Raw genomic sequence first — 18,356 nt, forward strand, 5'->3', positions numbered from 1 at the left:
GGGCATCCCAACTAAACTAAAATAAACATCATTATCTTATTCACCTCCCTTAAACTCCTATGTTTATCCCATCAGTTTAAAGCTTACTTTCTGCATGACGCTTTCATACTGACACACCCCATCAACGCCCCGAGCTTCCTCGAAAAGTAGCTATTTCTGGAGAGGCTCGTAACAAATCGAAAGAATCCCATCTTTGCTTCCTCATAGTGAGACGAGATCAATAATTTTATCCTTTGTGAAGATCCTCAAGCAAGAAATGACATCTCACGCTCAATATGCTCGCTTTCTTCCACGAAAAACCCGAATTCTGGGAGTACCTCTGGATAGGTTGAACCGCTATCGCAATATATCGAGTCGAACCTCTCTTGCTTTAATCAAGTTCTTCAAGACATTTACTTAACCACACCTGCTCAGAGGCATCACGTCGTTGTCGTCATACAAATTCACTTTCGGCGTGGAAAGAGTAACACATGTCGCTCTCTTTTGACGACCATGGAGATAGCTCCAAAACCCACTCGCAAATACATAACCTGGATGTCTTTTCTCGATCATCTAAATCTCCTCGTGACAATCACTATATATCTCAGAATCCAATTAGTTCTCGACATTCTCCTTTCGCATAATATTCCATAATCTATTGTTCCTCAGAGTATCGCATTCAGCTTTGGCAGCCATGACATGACGACCTCTTTGGATTTTCCATGAATCTACTAATGAGACTTACACCAAACATAATGTCGGGTTATGGCAGCTTAAATACACCAAACTTCCAACAATTTGCTTGTAAAGAGTGTTGTTAACCATGTTTCCTTCTCGAATTTTTAATAAGCTTCAAAACCCGTGCCTCAATAGGAGTACAAACCGGATTACAATCTTGCATTCGAAAACCCGGTCGATATTATGCACATATCTTTTTGAGAAATAAAAATACTCAAGAAGATCGGATAACTTCTATACCCAGTCAAAGTAATGCATTAAACCAAGGTCGATATATCAAATTCAATCATCATGGAAGTCTTAAACTGCTTAATTATCACTTTGTCGTTGCCGATGTAGATTGTCATCCACATATAAGCTACTACTATAAGTACCTTTCCTCTCACTCTTCAAATTTCTATAAAACTCGTATGTTCTATAGTGGCACTTTTCGAAATTTCTTTTCTTTAAAAATAAGCTTCTATGCGACTATACCATGCCCGTGGAGCTTGCTTTTAATCCATAGAGAGCTCATTTATACACTTTTATGCTCATCCCACCCGCTTTAATATAACCCAAAGGTTGATCAACAAATATCTCGCTTTTCTAATTCTTTCATGTAGAAAGGCCGATTTTACATCTAGCTCAAATATCGACCATGAATTTTTGAGCCGCCAATGCAACCACAAGCCTCGATAGTGTCAAGCCTGCAACCGGAGCAAAGACCTCTTTATAATCTATACCAAATTCTTGCTTATAACCTTTTGCAAACCAATCGTGCCTTTATACTTGTCAATCTCACCTTTCTCGCTTAATTTTGTTTTGTATACCCACTTTAAAACCAATTGTTTTTTGCCCTTTGGGAAGTTCAACTAATTCCCATGTTTTATCAATGGATGCAATTTCATTATCCATAGCTTTCCACTTTGAATGTTAGATAGCTTCTTCAAAAAGATAAAGGATCACAATCTCAAAAATAAAGCAGCTGAGTAGCAAGGTCTTCAAATTGGTTGAAATCAGTATTTCATAACTCGACATCCAAGCCGCCTTTTTCTGGACACGAGTAATAGGGGATTTAGTTGATGTTTCAGCATTGTCATGAAAGCTTTAGTAGTAATTGAGGCTTCATTAGTTGAAATTTCTTGATGTTGGACCTGCTCTCCTTCTTCTTCGGCTTCATCACTAATTATAATTGAAGTAGGCTGCTGCTCACTCCAATTCCAAGTGCTCTCCTCATCAAAAATAACATCTCTACTCACCACAATTTTCTTTGTTAATGGATCATACAATTTAAAAGCTTTGGATATTTCACTAATCCCAAGAAAAACACACTTTTGCCCCTTATCATCAAGCTTCTTTCTTTTCTCATCTGGAATATGTGCATATGCAATGCAACCAAAAATTCTGAAGTGATCTACTGCTGGTCTTCTTCCACTCCATGCTTCTTCTGGTGTTTTGTTTTGAACAACAAAAGTAGGACTTCTATTCAAGATATGAATGCTCCAATTCACTGCTTCTGGCCAAAAATTCTTCGGAATTCTCCCTTTGTTAACAAGGTTCGCACCATATTGAGGATGGTTCGATTTTTTCTTTCTGATACACCATTCCTGCTTTTGGGGAATAGGAAGTCGTGAGCTCTTCGTGATGCCATGATAATTACAAAAACTTTCAAAGTCTTTCGAGCAAGACTTCCTCCACGATCGCATGAATTGTTTTAATAGGCTTCCTTTCACTTTGAACATATACCTGAAGCTCTTAAATGCACTAAAAGCTTCTGATTTCTCCAGTAAAAAATAAACCCAAGTTTTCCGAGAATAATCATCAGTGAAAGTAATAAAATATCTTTTACCTCCATTAGAAGTAGGATTTATCGTCCACAAATATCGAGAGTGAACAAGTTCTAAAACATCTTTTGCTCTCCAAGACTTTCCTTGAGAGAGAGTGAGTACGATGTTGCTTTGCCAACAACACACTCTTCACAAACTTGGGAGGAATAGTGATTTTTAGGAAGCCCCTATCACCATATCCTTTCTTGGAGTGTCTTCAATCCACCAAAAGTTCAAGCTGACCATACCGATAATGCCATAGCCATGAAGGGTCTTTTTGTTTTAGCCATCAAACAAGGTTGAGCACATCTCAATCTTTTATAGGAAACAACCTATTTGAACTCATCGACACAATTGCAATTGCACCTCTACAAGGATCATATATTTCACAAGTACCTTTTTCGAATAGTAATTAGATATCCCTTTTTCTTAGAACCCGACCAAAGACTTAGTAAGTTTACTTTTTCAAGTCGGGAACATAAAAACATTAGAAATTTTTCTACAAAAACCATTCTTGGTTTTTATATTAATATCACCCTTTCCCATCACATTCACCGTGAGAGCAACTCCAAAGCTAACGAGAGAGTGAAAAATCTTCATTTAAGTAAGAAAAGAAGGACTTACTTTCCACACATATGGTTGTTACAACCAAAGTGTCCACAAACCAAATATCTGACTTGTGAGATTCTTGACTATCTTGAATTGTCATTAGCAAAGTCTCCGCTTCTTTATTTTCAAAGAAAAATTTGACTTTTTCTCCTTTGTCTTTGTCATTAGGTAGCTTGGTATAACATTCAGAATCGGTAACGACTAAATCGACTGACATCTAAAACACTCAATTTTTAGATTTATCAAATTGTCGACCTCGTCCTCTTCCTTTACTTTGTAGATAAGCATCATCGCGATTTGCTGCCACTCGTAGCCTCTATCCGCTCTTCCTCTTCCCTCTACTTCCACCGCGACCTCTACCCTCGTAATATTGAGAAGTTGTTGGTCAGAGGCCTTCAAAGCTTGCTCCTCAGCAATAAAATTGTGGTTGATCTTCTGTTCATGAACTAATAAATAGCTTTGAAGTTCATCAATTGAGAGTACATCTATGTCATTTGATTCTTCAATCGAAAGCAAACTATGTAGTCAAACCTTTTGTCGCAAAGATCACAATATCTTTTCAACAATAGTGACATCATCCATCTTCTCCCCATGAAACCGCAGATATTATTGGTCAATCCCATGGTTCTTGCAAAATAGTTGTTAACGTATTCTCAATCCTTCATCCTAGATTTTCAAAAATCCCTTCTCACGGCTTGAAGTTGCTGCACGCTTCACCCTTGATGAGCCTTGATATTTTTTTCTTCATCGAATCCCATATATCCTTGGTGGTTTTTGCAAAGAATCGCTCCAAAAATAGATCGATCAACGACCGAAATAAACAATTCTTCGCCTTCAAGTCTTTCAATTTTGATGCCTCAAGTTCCTTCCGCTGTGCTTCTGTAGGTACTACTCCATCATCCGGTTTTGCTACTCCGAATTCAACAATATTCCAATACTCTTCGATTTTAAGAAATTTTCCATCAACACGCTCCAACGATCGATAGTGACCATCAAAAACGTGGAATAGATGGTTGCGACAAAAGTTGTCTCTGACATTGTGAATTTCTTCACTACAAAAATCTCCCTTTTGTTGATAACCCTCGGCTCTTGATACCACTCGATAACTTAAAAGAAAAGACGAAGTTAAAAACGCTACACTTTTATTCATAATCATCAAGCCTTTATAAGGCAAAATTCCAAAAAGATAATCTCTACTAATTTGAGTTTTTAATCAACACACAACTAACTTAAATATTTAAATCAAAGATATCCTAACCAAACTAAAATAAACATCATTATCTTAACATATATTACATTCAAAGAATAAAATGAAGGGTATTAGCAAAACAAAATGAGGAAAAAATATAACATAAAAATATAACATAAATAAATATATATATGAAAAAAATAGAGATAATTGTAGACATGTGAAATAAAATAACATATATTATACTTTTCAAACTATCGTTGTCAAAGCCTTGTACATGATGTTTTTGTGGATTGATACAACGCCAGAGTCAAAGAAAGATAGGCTTGAAAGCTCATTTGTGACTACCAAGCGTAGTTTCGAAGTTTCTTGACACCCCTCAAGTCCAAGCGAAGAAGCGACCAACTGAATAGGATGTGAGGCTCTGATAGCGCCTCCGTGCCCCTTGGGCCTCATGTGCTGTGAAGAAGCGTGAAATCTAGTGTAGCAATTGCTGAACTTGGTAAGAATATCACAATACATAAGAATCACACTAAACGAACGAAAGAACGCAAAGATAACATACAACCAATCTCACAAGAATCAAATAAGAGATTTAACGTGGTTTGACTAAGAACAGGCCTACATCAACGGGAGAACAATGCTTCACTATATCATGGGGGAATAACAAGAATACAAGAGTATAAGAAATAAACATAAAGTCACAAGAGGATTACCAAGCTCTAAGAACTACAAAAACAAAGGTCTTACTTTGCTTTAATGAGATCAAACAATATCAAGAGCTCTCCTCTACACCTTCACTCTTTCCACTTTCCAAATACAAGAGAACCTCACCCTCTCTATCTTTCTCTCTTTTCTCTCTCATTACACAACACCCAACAAACATAACCTTATATAAACAATAGAGCAATCTAGACTGTTGGATGAAAAAAGATCAACATTTGGCTTCATCCCAAGGATATCAAGCCAATATTTAATACGGGTCTCGCTCTGTACCCACTGTGGACTTTTTATTTTCTTTATCTACATTTGGCTTATTTTGTCAATTTTTCACCCTCTAATGGATCGCTTTGTTGTCACTTTTTGTCTGCGAATGAATGTGTTTTTACCCACTTTTTCATCCAAGATTTTAGGATTTTAAAAATATAACAAGCAACACGATTTATTTCACGATATTAACTTATAATCTGACATGCAATCTCATTAAAGTTTGTTTGAAAAATGGTCTATTAAAATATGCATCCCTCATTCTCATAGCAGAGAAAATCAACACAGAGAAAATTAAAGCTGTTGTTATTCATGGAAGGAATTCATTTGTTTGAGAGAGAATGTTAGTTTGTGTAAAGATGATAACAAAGAATCTTCTATTTAATTAGCATTTGCTTTTTGTTGATAATAAATGAATGAAAAATTGAACTTGATTTATAGCCACCATGGGGGACAGTTTTAAAAAGATGATGACAAATATCATATCGCCGATATCATCAATGGAAAATGGGTTTTCATTAGATATCGATTAATGGCATTGAGTGCGATTGTGTACCCTCAAGTTCTGATAATTAATTTAATAACTCCAATCGGGATATCAAAATGCATCCTCTGCTACACAAAAATTTAAAAATCAGACATAAAATGAGTATTATACTGAAACTAACCTGACCAAATAATTATAAAAAATGAACAAATGTTCCAATGAACAAAGTTGATGAAACTTGTGCGCATCCCATTTTGTATACATGATATCTCAAAATTACAAATATATCATTCGGATAAAGGTTTTAACACTATTATCATATAAATGAACATACATGTAACAAATATCAATTTCCTGCTTTTGAGCTATCATACTACATCCATCCAGTGATATGATGTTCCTTATTATATTTTCTCTATTGTTTGGGGTGGTTTGTTGTATCTGTATGTTTTTTCTTTAATGAAAATTATTTATCTACATTTAAAAAAAAATATTGATTTGCATTTTTTTTTTGTGACTAATAGGCGACAAGCACCCCCATTTAAAAGATTGTCAAAAGAACCCAATTACGGTGGCCCCTGTAACTTTAGAGATGTGAAACCACTGTTTTTCCGACAAGGGACCCACACCCAGACCGTGAACAGTACAAGAACCGTGCTTGGCCCACAAGTGTACAGTGCATAAACAGTAAAGGAACAATGCTGTCCGGGGAGGGATTTGAACCCTTGCCTTCTGTTTTGCACCCAAGTATCTTACCATTGGGCTATTCAATAGTTGACTTGTATCACATTTTTGGGTATATATTTTTTTCCCCAAATAGGTCAATATTAATTCCACAATAATGTAGAGAACTTTATCACATTGAGTACTGTTAGTGCAACCGCACTATTTATTGGCATGATTTGACACATAGACCAAGTGACGTGGCAACTAAGGTGACAAAGCATAATTGATGATGTGGCAAGCATTTTGACATGGCAAGGAGACTTGGAGTGCAAGGCAAACATCTTGAAGATCTTGGTGGAGCTATTTTTAGTAAGTCTATAACATGGAGGCAAATATCTTGAAGATCATGGTGAAGCTATCTTAAAGATCTTGGTGGAGTTATTTTTGGCAATGCATTACAAGATCATATCAAGACCATACTTAGAGAGATATGATTGAAGACTAAATATGGTGGAGCTTAATTAAAGAAATATCTATTCATGGTATGAATAGATATTTTCTTTTAGAATCTCCGCGGCTACTAATTTAAAAATCTTCCGAAATTAGCTGTTGTAACTTCTGTTGTAACATAAGTTGCAACATGACCCTGACTGCTGACTTGACTGAGTTCTGGTAACGTTGCGGATGACCTCAAGACCCATTAACCTCCCGGTCATGCTTAGTCTGAGTCGATGCAGTCAAATCTTCCGATCCCGACTGCCGGTAACTAACCTACCTCCTCAGTTCCTCATCACGCAGTCCCCTCGCAAGGGGCGCACGTCCTTGTGCGTCTTCATGAAACTTGCCAAACTTAGTCTTCAATCTTCCAAGTTTGGTCTTCAAAGATTCTCCAAATTTGATATTCAATTCACCCAAATTTGGTCCTCAAATCTTACTAATAATAGATCTTCAATCAATCAATTCAATCATCAAGGATTCTTCAAATCATATCTCCTTTATTCATACCATGAATAGATATTTCTTCAAATAAGCTCCACCATATTTAGTCTTCAATCATATCAAACTAATAATGGTCTTGATATGATCTTGAACAAGTTACCAAGAATAATACCACCAAGATCTTCAAGATATTTTCCTCCAAGTTATAAACATACTAAAAATAGTTTCACCATATTTAAGATGATTTATCTTGCACCCCAAGTCTCTTTGCCATGTCACCAAGCTTTCCATGTCATCAATTATGCCTTGTCACCATGGTTACTACGTCATCTTGCCTTGGTGTCAAATCATACCAAATAAATAGTGCGGTTGCACTAACACAATTAATTTTGGTTAACTCAAATAAAAACAACCCCACTAATCCAATATTTGATCTTCACAGGCACTCTTATAATTCTCAACCAAACATCTAATGTGTATAAATATAACTTCGTAAACAATAAAACTGAATGTATATCAATGTAACCAATTTTTAAAATAATAATTCATATTTTTTTATATAAAATATGTAAATCATTATCAACTAAAAAAAACCTAAAATAGGACACACAACAAATAGAAGAAAGTTCTCAAATAACAATCTCTCCCAAATAACTCAAATAAAATTTTTTCCACTATACATGTCGGTCTCTTAACAATTAATCTCTTAATTAGTGCCACTTATCATCTTTGTAAAAAAATAAAAAATCTCTTGTTAGAGATCATCAACCCAACAATCAATGAAAAGAGAATTAAAAAAAAATAGTGGTTGATATTTATATATATAGAAATGTCAATAAAAGAGAAATAGCATGAAAATAGAAGGGTGAACAAGAAAGGGTGTACATATTTGTAGAAGAAGTATTAATTAGTTGATTATATTAAAACAATATAACATGCCTCAGATGATAATAAAATAATCAACGATGTATATTTATTTATTTATTTATTCATTTATTTATTTATGTTGTAGATGCATATGCAACAACATGGTGTAATGCACCTGGCCTTAACAAATACAACTCACCACGTATAAAGGGTCCCTTTCTGTATGGAACCAGGAGGGGGCTAGCAGTGGGTCAAGCCCCCTGCGCCAGTAGGAAAATACTTTTTAAACAATATAAGATTGTGTGGTTTTCGATTTTTCTATACTTAATTTCATGTAAAATACAATATTTGGGCATATAAGAGTATGAAATGTGGGTGTGCTTGAGTGGTTATTGCGTTCATTTATAAGGTTTGGGATTTTTTGATCCACCCAAGTACAAATCCCATTGGTGCATTTTTTTTCACATTTTATTTTTTAATTTAAAAATTACTATTATTTCAAAATTTTAATAAAATAAATCTTATATACAAATTTTAGTAATTAAAAAAAGTTTGAATTGATAATGAGGCCTAATATATATACATATATATTATAATGTACCATATATGCTACAGTGAAATAACAAAAAAATTTCATAAACAATAATTTGGTTGTTTGTAGTGAGAAGGATCAATTTTACCATATTTTAAAAAAAATATATAAACTTGAGATATATTCGTATTAGTTGAATTATTGAAAATCTCATATATTTGCTATCGGTAATAACAAAATTTTAAATTATATTTTATATTTTTTTAATATGTGTATTCAAATTTTGGTTATATTAGCACATTATTCTTCAATTAAAATAATTATTTTGTTAGATTATTTTTTTACTTTTTATTTTTTTTGTTTTGCCTTTTAGCGCTTCGGGCTCACTCTCTACCATCGAGTCCCTGCTCGCTCCCTCAGTCCTTTTCATATTTATTTCCAGGTTTGTCACAAACGTCGTCCAAGAAGAAGAAAACACCACCATTTGCACATACATATCATACAAATAGTTAAGATTTTACAAAATTGGAACATAACACGATATTAACACAATTACACCTGCTAAACAATTCAATCTTCTCAACTGTGTTATAGTCAAATAAAGAATGGTCATGTGTTCATACTACCGCAGTACCGCTTTCACAATGAAAAATTAAATAAATAAATATATATATATATATATATATAATGACATTCATATATCATACAGATGGTGGAAGCTTTATAAATTAAATTTTAAAATAACACTTAGTGAAAGATTTAATCTTTTGCAGGCATGTTAGTCAAATAAAAAACAGTTTTCCATAGGACCATATTGTTGGGGTTAGATCAATCCAACTTGGGTCCCCTCTCATGTGTGGGTCACATACAAAATGAAGACAAAATAAATTAAATTAAAATAAGAAAAGAGGAAAAGGGAAAGATTTTGTGGGGTGGTCTTTCTCAATCCTCTTGCTCGGGAAAATGTGTGATCTAGTGGTTTGGCTTCCATTGGTATTCTTTTAGTAACTTCTTTTTTATTTTCTCTTGTATTTCATCTTTCATGATGATGTAATGTGTAAACTAAGAGTGTGTTACTCATAATGGTGTATGTGTTCCTCTAGTGTTTTAGGTGAATTTTGTTTGCACAAAAATAGTAACCGAGATACACGGTATGTCTCGACAAGGCATATCTCCCAAAACTTTTAAGGCTAAAATTTATTAGTCACCATCGCCTTTTATCTGTTCAAAAACATCACAAAAAAATAATATATACATAGATCAGTGAGATGATAAAAATTTTACAGAAGTTGAAAATAAGCATCCCATGAAGGATTAAAGCTCCTCCATTTGTCCCTACGGCTTTCATAGTCAAAATAAATCACCAAGCACAACACAACATATACATGACTCTGATAATAAAATTTTTATAAAATTGAAAAAATAGCAAGCTATGGAAGATTGAATTTTATTGAGACGTCAACCATTGGATAGCCCAATGGTATAACATCAAAGTGTAAAAAGGGAGATAAGTTATAGGTTTAAATCTCTTCCCGATAGTATTGTGCTCCATATTGTTTATATACTATTTATCCAGGCTCCAGTACTATTCGGTATTGTTTATATTCATTAAAAATGATTATCACCTATTATTCCAAAAAATCCTTGAGACGTGTTAGTCAAATAAATGGTAGTTTTCATAGGACTAAATGTCTCCCTACATAAAGATGACCTACCGGTTTAATGAGCGAAGATGGGGGTCACCTAATGGTATCTATGTCATTCATAAACGCAGATGAGATGATAATTTGAATGTTTTTGAATAAGCGTGGATAAATCACTAATTTATTACATGGTAGTACAAATAATTTGAATGTTATCAATGAGTTCATAAAATACACTGTCTAATAAATTTTTAAAACAATGTTTTCAAAACTTCCGTGATTTATCCATTTTATTTTTTTAAAAAAAATGATTACAAAACTAATGGAGAATTTTTTAACATATATTGTAAATATGCAAACTATTTTTTTTTTTAAAAAATATTTAAAATTATATATATATATATATATATATATATATATATATATATATATATATATATATATATCATTATCCTTCTGGAACTTAATAATTACAAAGTATTTTTTTTTAACAATATAAAATGGAAAAAAATGTTATTTTTTTATTATTTTCATAAATCCAGTAATTTTTTTCATAAAAAAATAAACAATATCTCATTCAATATTTGGAAATGAAATACCAACTTTGATTGTTAGAGGTGATCACAAAAACATAGCAAATTTAATAAATAAATTATGTTTATAAAAATTGAATAAAAATATTAAGCATTAATAAGATTGGAATTAGATGATATAAAAAAAAACTAACATGAATTTATATATATATATATGCTTTATTCTCCCGTGAGAATTTTCAATCAATCCTTAGATCTTTTTGCATTAAAGTATGAACTCAAATGAACCGTCTTACTCGAAGAAAGAGGGGAAGCATTCCAAATTTGAATTGGTCCAAGTTGAATCTCTATTTGTTTGGAAAGAAGAATAAAATACAACTCTTTTATCCTTATGTGGTTCTCTTTCTTCTATGTTGTCATGGTTTCTTAAATAAGTGGGTAGACGTTGTTGTCTTTAATTTTTTGAAATTTTTTTTTTTGCACAGTTACTAAGGTGTTTTTTCGTTTTTTTATTTTTGTTTCACTTTTATTTTGTTTTTTTTTGTTTATTTTAAAAATTTTGAAAACAAAAACATGTTGGAATACACTGACGGTAGTGTATTTTAAAAAATTTAAAACAAAAATATTTATATTTTTTAACTCACTGCTATTTCACTAATCTTTTTATAATAAAATTTACTTATTTTAAAAAGATATTTATTAATTAAATTTTACAATGAATATCATTAATAAATATTTATAATTAATTAAAAAATGAATTACATAATTTTGATTAAAATCAATTCAATAAATAGAAGGAACTTCATCTAAAAGGTTTTCCTCCAAATCAATTTTTAAAAAATATAATCATTAAATAGGGTAAAATTTTTTTCCAGGTGAAGTACTCAAAGTTTGGCACTTATTTTAGTTTGAACACTAACATTCAATTTATATCAAAATGAACACTTATTTTTAATTTTATTTCTCTAGCGGTATAATTGGTGATTTTCGGTGGTTTTTTTTGGTGATGTGGACGCCGGAGGACTTGCATGGATGCCCTTGGTCCACGTCACTGACTTACCAACTCAGCCACTTAGTCAAAGTGACTTTTTTTTTCAATGTATAAGGGACATGTCAGCTTCTCTCCCTCCCATCAGCCTGTTCTTTTCCTCTTTCTCTCCAGAGAACAGTAACCCTAATTTCCTCGTCAAACGCCCACTAACGTCCGTCGGAATCGGATAACAATTATCTGATTCCCACCATAAACGTGATCTCCTCTCTTGTTGTTTGCTAGGGTTTCGCTGCTCTTCTGTTGATCTCCTCTCCCTCTAGATCTTCTCCCTCGATCGTGTTTTTGGATCAATCTATCATTTTTTCTTCTGTTGTTCTTTGAGGTTTCGCCACATTGGATCCATAGAAAAGGAGCTCCTTGACACTTTCACGGCCGTCAAAAAGTCAACCGATGCCGTGGTAACTGATGGTAGCCCGCTACGACCCGATCACCGTGTGTCGACATACTTCAGAGCTTAGAAGAATTCCTGTTACCATGAAGGATCTTGTGAACACTCAAGTGCTTACTTTTTAATTTCTCTTACTTCATTCCGATTAAAAGTCTATTTATTGGTTAATTTTTGATTGTAATTTCTTGTTGTGTTTGGTTTTCCTAGAAACTTCGAAAAGAAAAGAGTTATGTTATTATGATTGTTATGTTCATCTAATCAAGATGAGTTTTGGATCCGATAAAAAAAGAAAATTTCTTGTTATCTAATGAGAATTTTTCCTGTGATGGTCTACGTAAGTTGGTTCCCTCTCCAAATTTTCTCTCTTCCTATTATTTTCTATTTGATGTGTGGTTGTATTTTGCGTCCCGGTGGATGGTGGGAAAGGTGATTGTTATCCGATTCGATGGACACAGATGTCATGTCTGACGCATCAATGAGAAAACTAGGGTTGTCATTCTCGAAAGAAAAGAGGAAAAGAATGGAAAAAAGCCAATATGTCACTCATACGTAGAAAAAAACGCCACATTAGTTAGTTAAGTGGTTGAGTTGACGAGTTTATGATGTGGGCCAAGAGTATCCACGCAACCACTCCGGCATCCAAGTCCCAAAAACTATTAGAATTCTCCAATTACCCCACTAGAGAAATAAAATTAAAAATTAATATTTATTTTAATACAAATTGAATATTAGTGCTCAAACTGAAATAAAACCAAACTTTGCTATTGACTGAATAAATTTACACTCAATAAACAAAGATTGGATCTGCTTACTTTTCCATTGGGCTGGGAACACCTTTCTTTCCAAATAATGGAAGGTAAGGTAAGGTAAAGTAAGGGAAATGGAGTTTTTAAGTTATATCTTGTTTGGAACAAAGGTAAGGTAAATGAAGGTTACTAAACCTTGTCATGTTTGGATTGAAGGTAATAGAGGGTAAGGTTTTATGGTAATATTACTAAAATACCCTTATAAGAAAAAAGACATATATGACATATAATTATGTAAAACTATCTACTCATTATATTTATCTATTAATACACAAAAGACACGTAAGACATAACAACAACAATAATACTAATATTAATACTAATATTAATATGAATACTAATATACTAATACCAATACTAATATGAACATGAATACTAATATACTAAAACTAATATACTAATAGTAATAATAATAATACTAATATACTAATAATATTAATAATAATACCCGTACTAATATGTTAACACTAATATACTAATATACTAATATACTAATACTCATAATAATAATAATAATAATAATAGTACAAATATATTAATATACTAATAGAAATACTAATAATACTAATACTAATATACAAATATGAATACTAATATAATAATAATAATATTAATATTAATATGAATACTAATATACTAATACTAATATGAACACGAATACTAATATACTAAAACTAATATACTAATAGTAATAATAATAATACTAATATACTAATAATAATAATAATAATACCCGTACTAATATGTTAACACTAATATACTAATATACAAATATGAATACTAATATAATAATAATAATAATAATAATACAGGTACAAATATAATAATAATAATAATAATAATAATAATAATAATAATAAACGAGTACAAATATACTAATACTAATACTAATAATAATACATAGATGTAATTGTTTGAAAAGGTTGAGGGTATTTTGGTCAAGATAAAAATCAAAACCTCCTCAACCCCCCAATTTGGAGGGTTGAGAAAATGGGGTAAATGGAGGTTTCTCAACCCTCCATTTAACCCCCTCAAACCTTACCTTCTAGATAACCCTTGATCCAAACAAGAGTTGGACCATAACCCTACCTTACAATACCTTCACTAACCCCCTCCCAAGCAAGGCCTTAAAAAGTCTTTAGAAAGAAACAGTTGCCTCAAAAAAGAGAAACAGTTCTTAGTCTTATTATCATGGACTACGTATATACCAAGCATTCCGAGGCATTCTGAGCAAGAACAGAGAATCCCTCTAAGTTCTATCATGGTCTCTGCAAGCTTATCAGGCATAGCAGGAGCCATTCTTGCACCAATATTGCCTCAGTTAGCTCTGGACAAATTACTCAAAGCTTTAGTGAAGTATCTTTCTGGAGATGAGCCATCAGAATCATCCTCTACCGAAGTTGATAAACTTCGACAACTGGAGAATGAACGGGAAGCCTTGGAAGATGCCAATCTGAAGCTAAAGATAATGCAAAGTGAAGTCAGGAAGTTGCACAAACGAGATAAACAAAATATGAGGTTGATTCTTATCAACAACAAACTCAGAGATGTGAGTTATGAGATTCAAGACTTGGAAGATGATTTGGAGTACATGGAGCTGCAGCAAAAGGTGGAGGAGATCAACATGCAGGATGAAACCCAGATGAGTCAATCTAGACGACGAAAACGCTTGTCTTGGTTTTCTTGGATAACAGGACAATCAAGTGATAAAAGACGTCGGCTTTCTTCATCCAAGTCCTTGAAGCTGTCCACAGGTTTGTTGCTTCTCTCTCTCTCTCTCTCTCTCTCTCTCTCTCTCTATATATATATATATATATATATATGTTGATCTTTATGTTTGCATACTGGATGAATTAATCAAGCGAACTGGTTTAGTTTATGGAAAACTTTGAAATTTTATATTGCAGATGATCTAGTGAATAAGATGAGGAATATTGTAAAACAAATTAATTGCATTGATTCAGAGATGAATACTGAGATTAAGGTGGATGAGTTGCTTAAGCAAATAGCCTTGAATGGTGTTTATGATCCTTGGGGAGGACAGCATCAAGTGAAAGAAAACCAAGGACGTGTGACAACTTCATCAATAAATGAAAGGAAGATATATGGCCGAGATGGTGACATTAAAAGGTTGACAGCTTTGCTAACAAAACCAATTAACGCTGTTGGCAATAATATTTCAGTTGTATCAATACGTGGGATGGGTGGTATCGGCAAAACAGCTTTAGCACAATGTGTGTTTAACAGCCAAGAAATCGAAGATTATTTTGACAGCAAAGTATGGGTTTGTGTTTCAGACAATTATGATAGATTCAGAATCATCAAAGAGATTATAGATTCACTTTCTATTGATGATGATAACACAAACTTGGCATATGATACTACTAGTAATTTGGATCTTCTTGAGACTAAACTAAGAAAGAAAATAAGAGGAAAAAAGTTTCTGCTGGTGCTGGATGATGTTTGGTCTGTTGAATGGCAACAACTCCTTGGCTCACTCCAATCTGCACAGATGGAGCTTGTTAAAGTCTTGGTGACTTGCAGAGATCCTAAAGTATTACGGAGTCTAGATGGAATTAATCGAATTGTTTTGGAAGGTTTATCTGGGGGAGAATGCTGGTCTTTATTTCTGAATTGTGTTTTTGCAGATAAAAATCCTGACAATTATTCGAAAAAATTACATAATATAGGTAAGCAGATAGTGAGAAAGCTGAATGGATCACCATTAGCAGTGAAAACAGTGGGAAGACTCTTAGGATGCAGTTTGACTGAAAAACATTGGAAGGATGTGTTGGAGAGTGATTTGTGGAGATTAGAAATTGATGTAAATGATATTATGTCTGCACTTGCATTGAGTTATTATCATCTGCCTCAGCATCTCCAGTTGTGCTTTTTGCATTTTTGTTCTGTGTTTCCTAAAAGATTTCAAATATGATATGAACAATGTTATAGACATGTGGATAGCCCATGGCTATATACAAGAAAATGGAAGTAGCTCAAAGACAATGAAAGATATTGGAAAAGAGTATTATGCTGAACTAGAAGCTATGTGTTTCTTTGAAAGGAATTTTCCATACTCGAAAATGCATGACTTAATGCATGATTTGGCCAGATCAATTTCTCATGGGGAAACTTACATTTATGAGGGTCGAAAAGATGAGAAAATCTCAAACAATGTACGTCATTTATGTGCACATAGTTTGTTTGATCTTGGGTCGGTGCAAAACTACAATTTGGTGCACACTTGTGTTAGATAGAGTTGGTGGCATGTGTGCCTTCCTTAGCCATGAAGCATCTAAAAAGAATCCGAGTGCTAGTTGTCTTTGGATCCTAATATGCAAGAATTCCCCAGATACTATTGCTAATCTTTTAAATACTTGCAATATTTGATTTGGCAAAACCAACATCAAATCGATACCGGAATCACCTGTGGGCTCTATCGGTTGAGAGTGTTGAAATTGCCACTCTACATACCTCCTGAGTCTATTTCACAACCTATAAACCTTCAAGAGTGGACTTGCTTCAAACCGATAATAAGATTTACCTCCGGAGAAAGCTAGTGTATCCGGTGAAAAAAGGAGGAAATTACATGATCACACAATTGAGAAATATGAATGAAATTGAGGGGAGTACTGATTGAAGGCTTTAGAGAACATAGACAATATGAAAGAAACAGTGAGAGTCATTGAAGGAAAACATCACATTGAGGAATTATCATTACGCTGGACAAATACAGTGTGATGGTTGCAGCTTTGAAGTCCAAGAAGAAGTGCTTGAAGCTCTTCAACCTCATCCCACTTTAAATTACCTTATTCAATGCAAGTACATGGGTTCCAAATCACCGCTGGCTTATGACACTTGCTCTACGGAAACCGAGAGAAATAGAGTTAACAATGCAGAAACTGGGCAAGCCTACCTTCAAAGCACTTGCTGTTACCTTCCTGGAGAAACTAATCTTAGCTGGCATTGAGAACATAACAATTGAGATTGATGATTCTATGACTGTGGATGTTTCCATCCTTGCGTGATCCTTGTATTTAGGAAAAGCAACAGTAATCATTTCAGGGTATGTCAGTCATCAATCATCATCATCATCATCATCATCTCTCAACAACAGTAAAGCGTCGAGCTGTTTCCCTCTGTCTTAAGGCTCCCAACAATCGATGAATGTGATGGATTGAATGGATTACCCTGGCAAATGCTTTCAGCACTGGATAATCTCAGAATATATGCAAAGTCCTGGGCTCCAGTCAAGTGCCAGGATGTCTCCAAAGCCTGCTCACTCACTTTATTGGAGAAATAAAAGGATTAAAGATTGAAAATCACAGACATTGTGGCACAACAACAGCAAGGGGTCCTCCTGTACCAAAATCTACGTGGAATCGAAATTAGAATCTTGTGGAAATATAGCATTTCAGCTTGCTGTATTGTCTTGCTGTTCCTTCACTGAAGAGATTGAGTATTTCCAAGGTAGTCTCAGTAAGTCTTAGCTGCACTTTGGACAACTATCCTTCCTTACATACATCTTTTCACTAGAAGAGGTGGAGGTAACAGTGGTAGACATCACTCCAGTGTTTCCATCTCTTCATTCTTTTGAATTGAAGAAAGTTATCAATGATTATCCACAACATGCCATCATCATCAGTAGCAACATCACAACTGCTTTTCTCCTTGTCTAGTCCTCAAGATTGTAGGCTGTGATGAATTGAATGTATTACAGTGGCCCATGCTTTTCAGCATTAACACATCTATACATAACAAATAGTCCATGGGTGGATGACCACTTCCAGGATGCCTCCTATGGCCTCTGCTCTCACTCAATTGAAATTAACTGGCTAAAGGTTAAAACTTTCCTGCAGAGGTGATGGCCACACCGCATGCACTCAAGCATTTTACGTCTTGAAGAATGTAATGAGTTGATATCAGTGGATGGTTTACAAGCTCTGTCCTGCCTGACAAAGTTGTGTATAACTAAATGCCCACAATTCACAACCTGGTGGTTTATGGAGCAGATCACAGAACAAGGAGTCTTTCATCCAAATTTGTTTGCAATATCTATTGACTCTTGTGGGAAAATCTGGAATCTCTGCCAGCTTGGTTGCATTGCCTTCCTTTCCTCATGCATTGATTATTACAC

At 33.8% G+C, this 18,356-nt stretch overlaps 1 protein-coding gene across 1 annotated transcript; it reads left to right on the top strand.

Moving 5' to 3' along the window:
• The first annotated feature begins 14,480 nt into the window (after positions 1 to 14,480).
• LOC120282900 (putative disease resistance RPP13-like protein 1) lies at positions 14,481 to 17,022 on the top strand. Its single transcript, XM_039289731.1, has 5 exons — positions 14,481 to 14,973; positions 15,127 to 15,816; positions 15,868 to 16,017; positions 16,142 to 16,270; positions 16,970 to 17,022. The coding sequence occupies exons 1-5, from the start codon at positions 14,481 to 14,483 to the stop codon at positions 17,020 to 17,022; spliced, it is 1,515 nt and encodes a 504-aa protein (XP_039145665.1).
• Positions 17,023 to 18,356: the final 1,334 nt, after the last annotated feature.

This window comes from Dioscorea cayenensis, chromosome 18 (assembly GCF_009730915.1).
Source record: "Dioscorea cayenensis subsp. rotundata cultivar TDr96_F1 chromosome 18, TDr96_F1_v2_PseudoChromosome.rev07_lg8_w22 25.fasta, whole genome shotgun sequence".
In the NCBI taxonomy this organism is placed as follows: Eukaryota; Viridiplantae; Streptophyta; class Magnoliopsida; order Dioscoreales; family Dioscoreaceae; genus Dioscorea; species Dioscorea cayenensis.

Excerpts from the sequence above, each read along its gene's own strand:
- LOC120282900 (XM_039289731.1), top strand. The coding sequence starts at position 14,481 with ATGGTCTCTGCAAGCTTATCAGGCATAGCAGGAGCCATTCTTGCACCA. Across the intron at positions 16,018-16,141 it reads TTGGAAGGATGTGTTGGAGA|ATTTCAAATATGATATGAAC; the intron begins GTGATTTGTGGA and ends GTTTCCTAAAAG. Across the intron at positions 16,271-16,969 it reads TGCTGAACTAGAAGCTATGT|CTTTGAAGTCCAAGAAGAAG; the intron begins GTTTCTTTGAAA and ends TGATGGTTGCAG.